Source organism: Hemitrygon akajei, chromosome 8, assembly GCF_048418815.1.
Source record: "Hemitrygon akajei chromosome 8, sHemAka1.3, whole genome shotgun sequence".
Classification (NCBI taxonomy): Eukaryota; Metazoa; Chordata; class Chondrichthyes; order Myliobatiformes; family Dasyatidae; genus Hemitrygon; species Hemitrygon akajei.
Genome location: NC_133131.1, coordinates 102,793,232 through 102,805,613, shown reverse-complemented (window position 1 = coordinate 102,805,613; position 12,382 = coordinate 102,793,232). Strand labels below are relative to the sequence as shown.

Sequence of the window (12,382 nt, the reverse complement as noted above, 5' to 3'; positions counted from 1 at the left end):
AAAGTGGAGGATCCATTTGCAGAGGGAGGTACAGAGGCCCAGGTTCTGCAACTTCTGAATCAGGATTGTGGGAATGATGGTATTAAATGCTGAGCTGTAGTCGATGAACAGCATCCTGACAGAGGTGTTTGTGTTGTTCAGGTGGTCTAAAGCTGTGTGAAGAGCCATTGAGATTACATCTACCATTGACCAATTGTGACGATAGGCAAATTGCAATGGGTCTAGGACCCTGCTGAGGCAGAAGTTCAGTCTAGTCATAGGCAACCTCTCAAAGCATTTCATCACTGTAGATGTGAGTGCTACTGGGCAATAGTCATTAAAGTAGCTCACATTATTCTTCTTAGGCACTGGTATAATTGTTGCCTTTTTGAAGCAAGTGGAAACTTCTGCCTGTAGCAGTGAGAGGTTGAAAATGTCCTTGAATACTCCCGCCGTTTGGTTGGCACAAGTTTTCAGAGCCTTACCAGGTACTCCATCGGGACCTTCTGCCTTGCGAAGGTTCACCCTCTTTAAAGACAGCCTAATATCAGCCTCAGAGACCGAGATCACAGGGTCATCAGGTGCAGCAGGGATTTTCACAGCTGTAGTTATGTTCTCTCTTTCAAAGTGGGCATAGAAGGCATTGAGTTCATCTGGTGGTGAAGCATCAGTGCCATTCATGCTATTGGGTTTTGCTTTGTAGGAAGTAATGTCTTGCAAACCCTGCCAGAGTTGTCGTACATCCAACGTCACCTCCAACCTCATTCGAAATTGTCTCTTTGCCCTTGAAATAACCTTCTGCAAATCATACCTGCTTTTCTACTACAGGCCTAGGTCACCAGACTTGAATGCCAAAGATCTAGCCTTCAGTAGATGACGTACCTCCTGTACAATAAGTCTTTTTTGGGCATACACTCATCCACACAGGCTTTAATGAAGTCGCTAACAACCGCAGCATACTTATCCAGGTTCGAAGATGAATCCCTGAATACAGTCCAGTCCACCGATTCAAAGCAGTCCTGTAGGTGGTCCTGTGCTTCCCTTGTCCATACCTTCTTGGTCCTCACTACTGATGCTGCAGTCTTCAGTCTCTGCCTGTACTCAAGGAGTAGAAGTACAGCTAAGTGATCAGGCTTCCTGAAGTGAGGGCGTGGAATAGCACGGTAGGTATTTTTGATGGTGGTGTAGCAATGGTCCAGTGTCTTGCTTCCTCTGGTATTGCAAGTGATCTGTTGACAGTAGTTGCTTAGTGATTTTTTTTTTCAGACTGGCCTGGTTAAAATCTCCCAAAATGAAGGCATTGGGGTGCGCTGTTTCGTGCATGTGGATCCCATTGCTCAGATCATCCAAAGCCTGCATGACATTGGCTTGAGCTGGAATGTAAACTATCAAAATGATCCCAGAAATCTCCCAGGGTAGGTAAAATCGACGGCTCCTGGGTAGAGATCGTTAAGAACACCAAATTTCTTGGTGTTCACCTGGCGGAGAATCTCACCTGGTCACTCAACACCAGCTCCATAGCAAAGAAAGCCCAGCAGCGTCTCTACTTTCTGCGAAGGCTGAGGAAAGTCCATCTCCCAACCCCCATCCTCATCACATTCTACAGGGGTTGTATTGAGAGCATCCTGAGCAGCTGCATCACTGCCTGGTTCGGAAATTGCACCATCTCGGATCGCAAGACCCTGTTGCGGATAGTGAGGTCAGCTGAGAAGATCATCGAGGTCTCTCTTCCCGCCATCACGGACATTTACACTAAACGCTGCATTTGCAAAGCAAACAGCATTATGAAGGACCCCACGCACCCCTCATACAAATTCTTCTCCCTCCTGCCGTCTGGAAAAAGGCACCGAAGCATTCTGGCTTTCACGACCAGACTATGTAACAGTTTCTTCCCCTAAGCTATCAGACTCCCCAATACCCAGAGCCTGGACTGACACCTTACTGCCCTATTGTTCTGTTTATTATTTATTGTAATGCCTGCATTGTTTAGTGCACTTTATGCAGTCCTGGGTAGGTCTGTAGTCTAGTGTAGTTGGTTTTTTTTCTCTGTGTTGTTTTTTACATAGTTCAGTCTAGGTTTTGTACTGTGTCATGTAACACCATGGTCCTGAAAAATGTTGTCTCATTTTTACTATGTACTGTACATAGCAGCTATGGTCAAAATGACAGTAAAAGTGACTTGACTTGACTTGAAAAAGGACAGCACTTAACAGGTCTGGTGAGCAAAATTGGGACAGCACTGATATACTTGTGCACCAAGGAGAGTTGATCGTGAGGCGTGCTCCTCCACCTCTGCTTTTGGAAAGACTCTATAGATCTATTCTGACAGTGTATAGTAAACCTGTCGATCTGAATTGCTGCATCCAGTATGGAAGGGGTTAAGTAGGATTGCATGAAACAAGGGACACATGTGGTCCTAATGTCCCTTTGATTCAGTTTCCTAGCTCTGAGATCATCGATATTTATTCACCAGAGACTGCATGTTTGCCAGCAAGATAGTTGGTATAGGGAGTTTAAAACCCCATTTCCTTAAACGCACTTGTATCTCTGACCTGCAGCCACATTTCCTGTGTGAAATCATACAAGGATGAATCTGTCCCCAGTCAGTATTGTTTCCATTAGTTTTAAGCAGTGATGGTTTACTTAAAACACATTAAGACATCTTTGACTATACTGACTTTGGAAGCAGTTATGCATTTTAGCTGTATCAGGCTGAAACGGGACTATTTAGTCATTTCCATTGAGAGTTCTGTTCCTACACAAGTCGCCGCTAGGTGCCCCGGAAGTAATTGAAATCACTTGCTTTAGATTGAAGTGTTATCCATTAACCATTGCGGAAAAGAGAGTCTCGTGAAATTCCATTGAAAGTTGTCAGCTGTTAGATAAACCTTTCTATGCTCGGATAGGAATAATGAAAATTGTAGAAGAAGTTTTTAAAATTCTGGGTGATCTTTCACAGTATGAGAAGTGGATGTTTCGTTCTCTGGTTCAGAAGCATATGATGAGAGCCATCAATTTTAAAAATGAGGAAATATTTCTTTATTTAAAAGTTGTTAGAGTATCAAATATTTTACTGATTAATTGAAATAGATACATTACAATAAGTATTTAAAATAAAGGAAGGTAGCTCAAGAGAGTTTGAGGCTTTAGATTAATTTTGAATGCCATTAAAAAGCCAGCATTGACACAATTTGGATGGTGGCCGTGTTGTACATTTTCTTCTGGGTTAAAGAAACTGCAAATAATAAAAGGAATAAATCATCCTATCACATAAACAAAATAATCTCCCAATTGAGATGATCTAAATTAGTTAAATTATATTGAAACTGCCCAAATACTAAAATGTAATTACTAACTTTTAGTCCAGCTGTAGATTGAAATTTATTTTTGATAATATGCGTTTTGTATCAAGTAAACCAATGCTTTCTTATAACCATTGATAGTAGACTTTGAACCATTTGAACACATTGAAATCAACATGAAATTCATGCATGGTGTGCTCTGAATTTTCAAGTTGGGTGTCCGAGTGCTCAAAGGTTGAATGACTTGTTTGTGCTGCAATTAAACCTGAAACGTTGCCCGCCTACACATATGCTTTGTGATCATTGGATCCACAAGTGTGACTGATGAAGTTGTCCATCACTTCCACTCTTGAAAGAAAGTTGTTCTGTTCCATGTAAGTTCCTGGGCAAGATGAATTGAAAACCTCTGTGTTTCCAGTAGGCTTGCTAGTAATTCTAGCTAGCACTTTACTGTACAGATCTTTTATTCTTGAGTAAGTTGTCCCATTAGTCATTTGAGGGTGAAGATCTGAATGTCTATTTACCTTGGCCTCTGGAGATCTGGCTGTTCTACTACCTGTTTCTGATGCACTGACTGCACCTCTGTGCTCAGCTGGATGTTTTAATTACTTTTATTGTTGAGTGGGTTTTGGTGTGTTGCCGGCATCACTACTGTGGTTATCTCTTGAAGAAAAATCTACAAAAACAACAGAAAGTGAAAGCCAAGATTAAATAACCTGACAACACCATTTAAGAGACACATAATAATAATAATAATAATTAATAAATAGGAAATTTTGAAATAGCCCATGTATAGAAGATATGTCAAAGTATAAATTGTTTGGTTGTCTCTGATTTGATACCTCATTTTCATCCGATTCAGTAAATTAGAGAGCAGGTTTAAAGCTAGATAAAACTTCTTAGAATTTGGCCAAACATGGGCAAGTTGGACTAATTTTGAGGATCTTGGTCAGCATGGACAAGTTGGGCCGACTGTATCACTACATGACCAAGGCCCAGCCCCCTAGACCAGCTCTCTGGTTTTCTGATGGTGCCTAACCTGCCAACCCTTACCTGCTGATAATGCTAGCTAAGCATAGTTTGAACACTGTAATTTACTGTAAAGCCAGTCAGAATGCTAAGCTGTTAGCACCACACTGAATGGATATGGCTTAGATGGGCAGTGAAATCTCTTGTTCCTCCTTTGGATGCTTTACAGTTGAGGTCCATTGTTTTTAAATGTATGAACCAGTACATTCATAGAGTGCTTAGAATGTGGCCAGGAAATAATGATTGAATGATTAGATATATGAAATGGCCAACATACTCTTTGAATAGCACGCATTGAATGTTACTGAAAGCTTTAGAGGAAGAAATAGATGCTCCAAAAGAAATAAAATTGCTGTAGTTATTTTTTCTGATAACAGATGATATTCTTTGGTTTAAAATTATTGTTTGAATGTTGATGCACCATCAATAACTCACACTGAGACTTAGGAAGCGAGATATCGGCTTTTATTGACTGGAAGAATAAACAACACTACATCCTGGGGAAAATGAGGGAGAGCAGCAGCCCACAGTCGCCTTTATACAGGGGTCTGCGGGAGGAGCCACAGGAGCAGTCAGCAGGGTCTGTGGGAGGAGCCACAGGAGCAGTCAGACAGGTATATCTAGTTCACCACAAATGTTAACAATTTATTTTCACAAAATCCAGTGTTGGCCAGAAAGAATGACAATATTCAAATCAGTGAATTCAAATGAATCAAGGACAGTGGAAGCAGTCTTTGTTCTTGCCGTGTGCTTGGGGGATGGAGGCTGCCATTTTGTGAAGATACTCGATTCTCCATTTTGTGAGCTTGACATGCTGGACTTGATTAGTGTTTTAAAGAAGGCACAAAGACTCTTCAGGTAATCTGCTGGATTGGAGGTCATTTCCAAATAAGGAGTTATTTGTGAGGTGTTCTTTCGTTGGCTATAACATGCAGGATTGTGAATGCCTGAGGCGATTCAAGCTCATTGCTGACTGAGAACAAAGAGCCATGAGTCAGCAACTGTCCCTTGATGGGAAGAGGATAATAGATGGATGCTGGCTTGGACCAGAGCCAATGACCAGGTGTTAAAGGCCAGACACATGACCTGCGGCCAATGACACGGGAATGCGACATTTGAATTGATAAGCAATGGATATAAAAATGGATGCTTTGTGTGTGCCAGTGGCGGTAACTTTGAAGAATAACCATCGCAGATACAAGCAAGAAGAACCCAAGAACCCTGCGTGAAGCACGTGGAGAGTGAATCGGGACCACGAGGAACAAGGAGCGCCTGGCCAGCGTAAATTCCTCCGCCTGGGTAATACCTTTGCTATTCTTTGACTATCCAGGAGAGTCAGGGATACTTAGCAGGTGTGCGCACAAGGTATTTAGTGTATGAATTCACGTATTTATTAGTTTGAACAATAAAGGTAATTGTCAGTAAATACAGATCTCTCTGTGCCTCACTCAGAATCGCTGGAAGAGGTAGAAGTGGTATCTCTCTCTCTCTTTTTCCAACACCAGCCACATCAAATCTTGTTCTCAGAAGTATATTAACACTGTTGACTATAACAGTTCCTTTATTTTACTTGCAGGTGGAATGCAAAATATCATGCTTCATACCTTTAGCCTTGCCCAGTATACCTACATAATGCTCTCTGGAATGCATCATGCTAATGGAAGACCAGTTGCTCGGATTTATGGCAATAATGAATTTGAAACTCCAGACATTCAGGGGCCGATCATTAATTTTAACATACTTGATGAGAACAGTGACATTGTCGGTTATGCAACGGTAGGTAATCAAATCTCTTGCCACTTTTAAAATATCATATGAAGGACGATCAGGTCACAATGTTTGTCATGCTACACAGGGAAGTCACCACAATCAGAAAGAAGGACAGCATAGAAACAGGCCCTTTGGCCCATTGTATCTGTGCTGATCATCACACCTGTTTCCATCCTACCTGCATTAATTGCATATAACGCTAATTTCTGCTCTTTCAATGATTTGTCGAGCTGCCTATTAAATGTTGTTCCTATTCTTCTGTAACAACTCCTCTGGCAGCTCATTCTAGATACTTTCTTCTTTTCGTGTGAGATATTTACCCTTCAGATCCACCTGAATATACCTTCCTCTCACCTTAAGTCTATACCCTTTAGTTTTAGACACCTCAACATAAGGAACAGACACAGCTATTGATCCTATCTGTGCCTCTCGTAATTTTATTTAACTCCATCCTGTCACCACTCAGCCTGTTTCCTTCAAGGGAAGCAAACTCCAGTATAGCTAATTTGTCTGATAACTCAAGCCTTCAACTCCAGGCAAAACCTTTATAAATCTTTTCTACACACTCTCTAGCTTCCCTTTACAGTCAAAGCTTCTTGCAGGTAAGGGCATTCTTTTTGGGTAAAGTACCTTGCAGTTCACTGCATTTGGAATGGCCAGAAATCTATTAGCTTTTGCAGGTATAATTAAAATGTAAAGAAAATTTTGGTCACATATTCAGTACAACATCTGCTCATGGGTTCCAAAAGAGATTTTGAAATATGGCTATTCGCTAAACTTGTATAAAATTCTCCACAATAATGACAACTACTCCACTGAAGCAAATCTGTTGTGAGCCAAGTGGTCTTCTTCCAATTTGTTGTTTCTCTTTTGCCTTTTGAACAATTGGGTACCCAGCTTACAGGTTATAAATAGCTACGCAGACTAACACATTAGTGAACACAACTAAATTTCCAATCTGACATCAATATCTTCTATCTGACAGCATTTCAGTATTGAACCTCAGAGTGAGCATAATTCTGTGGGCTGGTATCAGAGGCTGAAAACCCTGAGAGCATGAACAATGATGTAGATCTACATTATAATGAAACCAATGCTATTAATGGGCCAGTGCTAGTGAATGCTGATGGTTCTGTGGTGAACTGTCAGCATTTACCCATGTTAATATAAGCAGGTTGGGCACCTTTGCACTATATGGACTCAAGCACTGAAACCCTGAACTTACCGATAAATTATTGATTGAATCTGTCAATATGCTCCATGATTCCACTCTAAACACTTTCCGTGATTGCCAAGTGTTTATGCTGTGAAAACCATTCAAGAACCTTGTGCTTGTTAGACTTAACAGAGATTTCATATATTGGAGTAAGGATTTGACAGTGACAAGGCAGAAAAACTCATTGTAACTCTTCATTCAAACAGCAAATGACAAATGCTGTAAGTCCAAAATAAAAATGGTAATGTCTGGAAATAGTGAACAGGTCAAGTGGCATCCTTTGAAAGGAAAAGAATGAGCTAATATTTCACAGTGACGAGAGGTAGAAAGCAAGGATGTTTGAAATTTAGATCGGTGAAGGGGTGTAGGGAACAAAGGTAATGTCTGTGATAGGAAGGAGACCAGGAGAATATAGAGGACATATGTTGGTGTTACCTGTGAGGGTGAAGGCTTATTATTTGCTGCTGGTACATATAGAGGAGTACATAGAGATGAATGAGAATATGAGTGAAAATAAAATCTTGCTGGCATTAAGAGATTCAGATGTGAGAAACTGTTTCTGGAAATATGAAGTAAAAGCAAATGATGGAGCCAGCAGCAGGTCAGACAGTGTTTGTGGGGAGAGTTAAAACCGCCCAATCCTGAAATAAACTGAAGATAGGCCAGAAGGGCGTATTGGGAATGGGATAGACATTTAAAGTGAGAGGCAGCTGGAAGCTCAGGTTGACCCTTGAACAGGGATGTAATTCAAAGCATTGGCATTTGATATGTAAAGGGGATGTCGCTCTTTCAGACCTCCAACTGCCATCACCCTGCAAGAATAACTGAAAACCAGTCTTCCCTTTTAATTAACATTTCCAGCAACAGCTGTGTTCTGTATTTCTCTGTTCTTAAAAATCTTTTTCTTTCGCTTGTGAAAATGAAAACAAAAAAATGGATGTGTATATATACACCATGCCAGATGCATGTGACACTTGGACTCAGCTACACTCTGTGGTCAACAGCCTTGAAATGGGTGTTGGGTCTGGTGACATTGATTCGAGTGTTCTTCAAGAGTGAGGCACAAATCTCGGTGATCATGGCTATTTTATTAAGTGGTACAATAACAAAGAATGAACAAAGGAGCAAAAAAAAGACAAAGTAAAAGAAGTGATCATCTCGTACTCAGACTGGCGGTGATATTCTAATGATAATAATTAACCCATAAAATAGCCAGGTCAAGTGGCGTGCTACTTGCTGCAGAAAAATTGAGGCTTTTAGAAAATGCAGCATCAACTACACTAGAGTAATTAGAAACGGAACAATTACATGTACGTAGATGTTTAAATAAAAATTATAAGCAAGCATAGGAAAGTAAAACTATAAGAAAATACAAGAAAAATAACAATTCTACCCTCTAATCCAACGTGGAATACCCTGAGACCCTCCGCACCACTTCCGGTGACTTAGTGACTATGTTACCAAAATACTGTATTACCAGAATGTCTGTTCTCTCACCAGGGGCCCAAACACACTCTCAACCATCAAAGTTACCTACCGATCCACACCCCACCCCACCCCACCCCACTCACACTTCAGTAAATCTGACCACCAGGATGTGACCCTACTCCCCGAGTACAAACAAAGCTGAAATGGGGATTTGGTACAGAAAGTTGTGCTGTGTTGGTCTGAGGAAACAGATAAGCTTCTGCACAAATGCTCTGAGTGAGAAGACAAGTCATATTCAAAGATTCAGCAGACAGCTTAGATGAATATGTCACTACCATCACAGAATTCATCAGCCAATGTGTACTAAAGAGGACCCTCCCCCTCCCCCAGTCCTCTCCACCCCCCACCAGCCTCCCCCTCCCCCGTCCTCCTATATCCTCTCCCCCTCAGGTTCTTTCAGTCATCATCTAGTTACTCTTTATTCCATGCACTCTATCCCTTTCTCTGCACCTTAAAACGTGCTTGTTTTGAAATGCTTCTTTGTGCTGATGAAAGGCCTGTTTCCAACATTTCAATACGTATTTATATTAAATTATTAAGTGTGTTTTCCTTAGGTGATTTTTATGGTTTTAAAGATTCTTTTAATAATTTTGAAATGTTTAATTATTAAAACTGAAATAAAAATAATGTATCTCCCACACCACTAGTTAAGTGACATGAAGAGGCCAGGCAGGAACAGGCATGACAAAAGCTTGATGCATCTTTTAAAGAACCTGCAGATTGACACATTCAGATGGATCTTTCTTTGATGGACAGGTTTCACATGTGGAGGCTCCCATTTTAAAAGGAGGAGCAGGCTCGTTGGCATCAGCAATATATAAAATGTTTAATTAATCATTAATATTTTTCTAGAACCACCCAGGTGTAGTATGTCTTGTATTTAGAAGCACTATATGGAAAATATGTGCATAATCAGAATTAGATTTGTTATCACTAATTTGTATATGGCATTAACTTTGTTGTTTTGCCACAGAAATGCAATGCAAAGAATTAAAATTAATATAAATTACAAAATATAGTGTACAAAAGATGGCAACGGCCTAGACTGGAAATACAATAAGGAGAAGTTTCAAGTAAACAACACTGACCAGGGAGGCACTTTTGTGGCAAAATCTGTAAAAACATCAAAAGCTTCAAGATGCACCAAAGCAGGTCACGCTGTGGAATGAAGGTGACTCAAGTGCAATGCGTGACTGAAAGTCCGGTGAGACAATGGAGAACTCCAGCCAGCGGCACCCCACAGAGATGAATATCTCTCTGTACCCAAGCTGCCCCAGTGCCAAAGAAGGGACCAAGTGAATGCCCCCTTGGACACCCTAATCCATTCATGAAGGGAAGAGAGGATCAGAGGGCCTTGATCATAAGACAGTGCATCTTGGAAACAGTTTGATGACGGCCTACATTGACAGGAGACCTATCTACAGGAAATCGACTCACCCACAGCCATCGTGTTCAACTTTGCTAAATGATTCGACCCAATGAAAAAGAAAGAGGATCTTAAAGCAACACAATAACCAAACAGGAGGGAAAGGGAGATTCACCACCTGAGAAGCGAGATAAAGACACTGAACAAACAATTCAAAAACAGTTCCCCTGACGATAAAGAAGGTGTCAAAGATCTAACCAGTAAACTGCAAGCACAGCTGCGCAAACTCAGGAGGGTGGAGCAGCTGCAAAGGAGAAGGAGGGAGGAGAGTGCAGTTTGTTAAAAACTCATTCAGGTTTGCCAGGGCTCTTTTCAGCCAGAAAAACTCTGGGACCCTAACCAGCTGAAAGAAGGAGGTGGAAGAATTTTGGTAGGAATCACACAGCAATCCCCATAGGAATCAGGATTAGAACTCAATCAAGAATCCCAGCAACTGAGCTGAACGTAGCAGGAGATTCAGGATATCATCAAGAGAGCAAAGTCATCTGCTGCCCCAGGACCAAATGGTATACCCTATAGGGTATATAGGAAATGCCCAAAACTCTTCTGGAGGCTATGGAAGATAATGAGGAAGGTTTGGATGAAGGCTTTATCCCACCAAGCTAAAAAATAGCTGAAGGATGCTTTGTTCCCAAAAAGATGAGTCTTCTACGATCACCCAGTTTAGGACAATCTCCCTCCTTAGCATGGAATGCAAGGTCTTGTGTATATTTAATGGAGGACCACTATATCAACACATCCATCTTTCGGTGGCATACCAGATTTTTCTGGGTGCCTTGAACATACCTCAATAATCAGCCAATTGATCTGCGAGGCCAGGCAGAAGAAAGGCAACCTAACAGTACTCCTTTTAGACATAGCTAACATCTACAGATCAATTCCATGCATTCTCATCCAGGCTGGCTTGGACCACTACAATATCCTGTCAGTAATATGAGACATGATCACCAGCAACCTAGGAGGATTCAAGTTACACTTCACTTCAGCCCACTTTACAACCAGGTGACGAGACCTCCAAAAAGGGATTCCACCTGGTTGTACCATCTCTCCCATCTTGATTGTCATAGGTATGAACCTCCTCATATCAGCAGTAGCAGACGTAACCCGAGGCCCAGTGTTAGAGCCTGGCATCTGACAACCTGCAATATGGGGGTTCATAGAAGACATCACAGTAACCCATGTCCAAGCAAGATGGATATTGGAAATCATGGACAACATAGCTACCTGGGCTAGGATGACCTTCAAGGCCAGGAAGTCCAGATGCATGGTGATCAAAAGGGCAAGGTTACAAGCAAGTTCAGCCTTCAAGTAAAAGGAGAAGTCATTCCATCCATAGAGGACAACCCAGTAAAGTGTCTTGGAAAGTGGTTTAATACAGCAATGACGGACAGCGCCAACATCACTGACACTGTAAAGCAGACTGAAGAGTGGCTGAAGAAGATTGACAAAACCGGACTCCCTGGTAAATTTAAGACATGGCTGTACCAACATGGTCTTCTAGCAAGGCTGCTCTGGCTTTTCACGGTGTACGAGTTCCTCATGACCACTGTAGAAGGCATCGAGACGAAAGTCAACGAGCACCTGTGGAGGTGGCTGGGAATTCCCCCCCACCCCCCAAGTTTTTCTTCAGTGGGCCTCTACGTAAGATCAGGCCAGCTATAGCTCCCATTGTCATCAGTAGTGGAGGAGTTCAAGGTGGCAAAGTGTAGAGTTGTGTTCACACTGAGGGGCTCCACTGACAAGCTAATAAACCAAATAGGAGTCACAACAAGATCGTGACGAAAGTGGGCCACCAACTCAACCACAGACTAGGCACTGAGCTCCCTGCAGTTGAGAGACATCATTAGCAACCCATGCCTGGGACGGCAAGGTCTCGGCTCTGCACACTTTCAATGATTGGGGGGTGGGTGCAAGTGCAAGAGATAGGGGTGAAACGGTCCATTCAGAAGTACAGAACTGCGAGGGTGAAAGGTGGTTATCGAAGGCAGTGGAGTTGGGGTCACAGAAGACCTGGATGAAATGGGATCTTTCCTCCTGCAGTCCGTGTATGACACTCTTGCTACACCATCACAGTTGCACACATGGAGCTGAGGAAAGACCTTAACTGAAAGCTTTGTGGTCAGCAGGGTTCACTGGCACACAGACTATCAGGATGCAAAACAGCTTTAGCAT

General features: G+C 41.9%; 1 protein-coding gene across 4 annotated transcripts in view; it reads left to right on the top strand.

Annotated features, from left to right (window-relative positions):
• mocos (molybdenum cofactor sulfurase) overlaps positions 1–12,382 on the top strand; it is a 135,750-nt gene that overhangs the window by 48,308 nt on the left and 75,060 nt on the right. For all 4 annotated transcript variants that reach the window (XM_073054297.1, XM_073054296.1, XM_073054298.1 and 1 more), the window contains one exon: positions 5,887–6,086. In XM_073054297.1, coding sequence (XP_072910398.1) covers positions 5,887–6,086 — 200 coding nt within the window. The remainder of the gene's footprint in view (positions 1–5,886; positions 6,087–12,382) is intronic.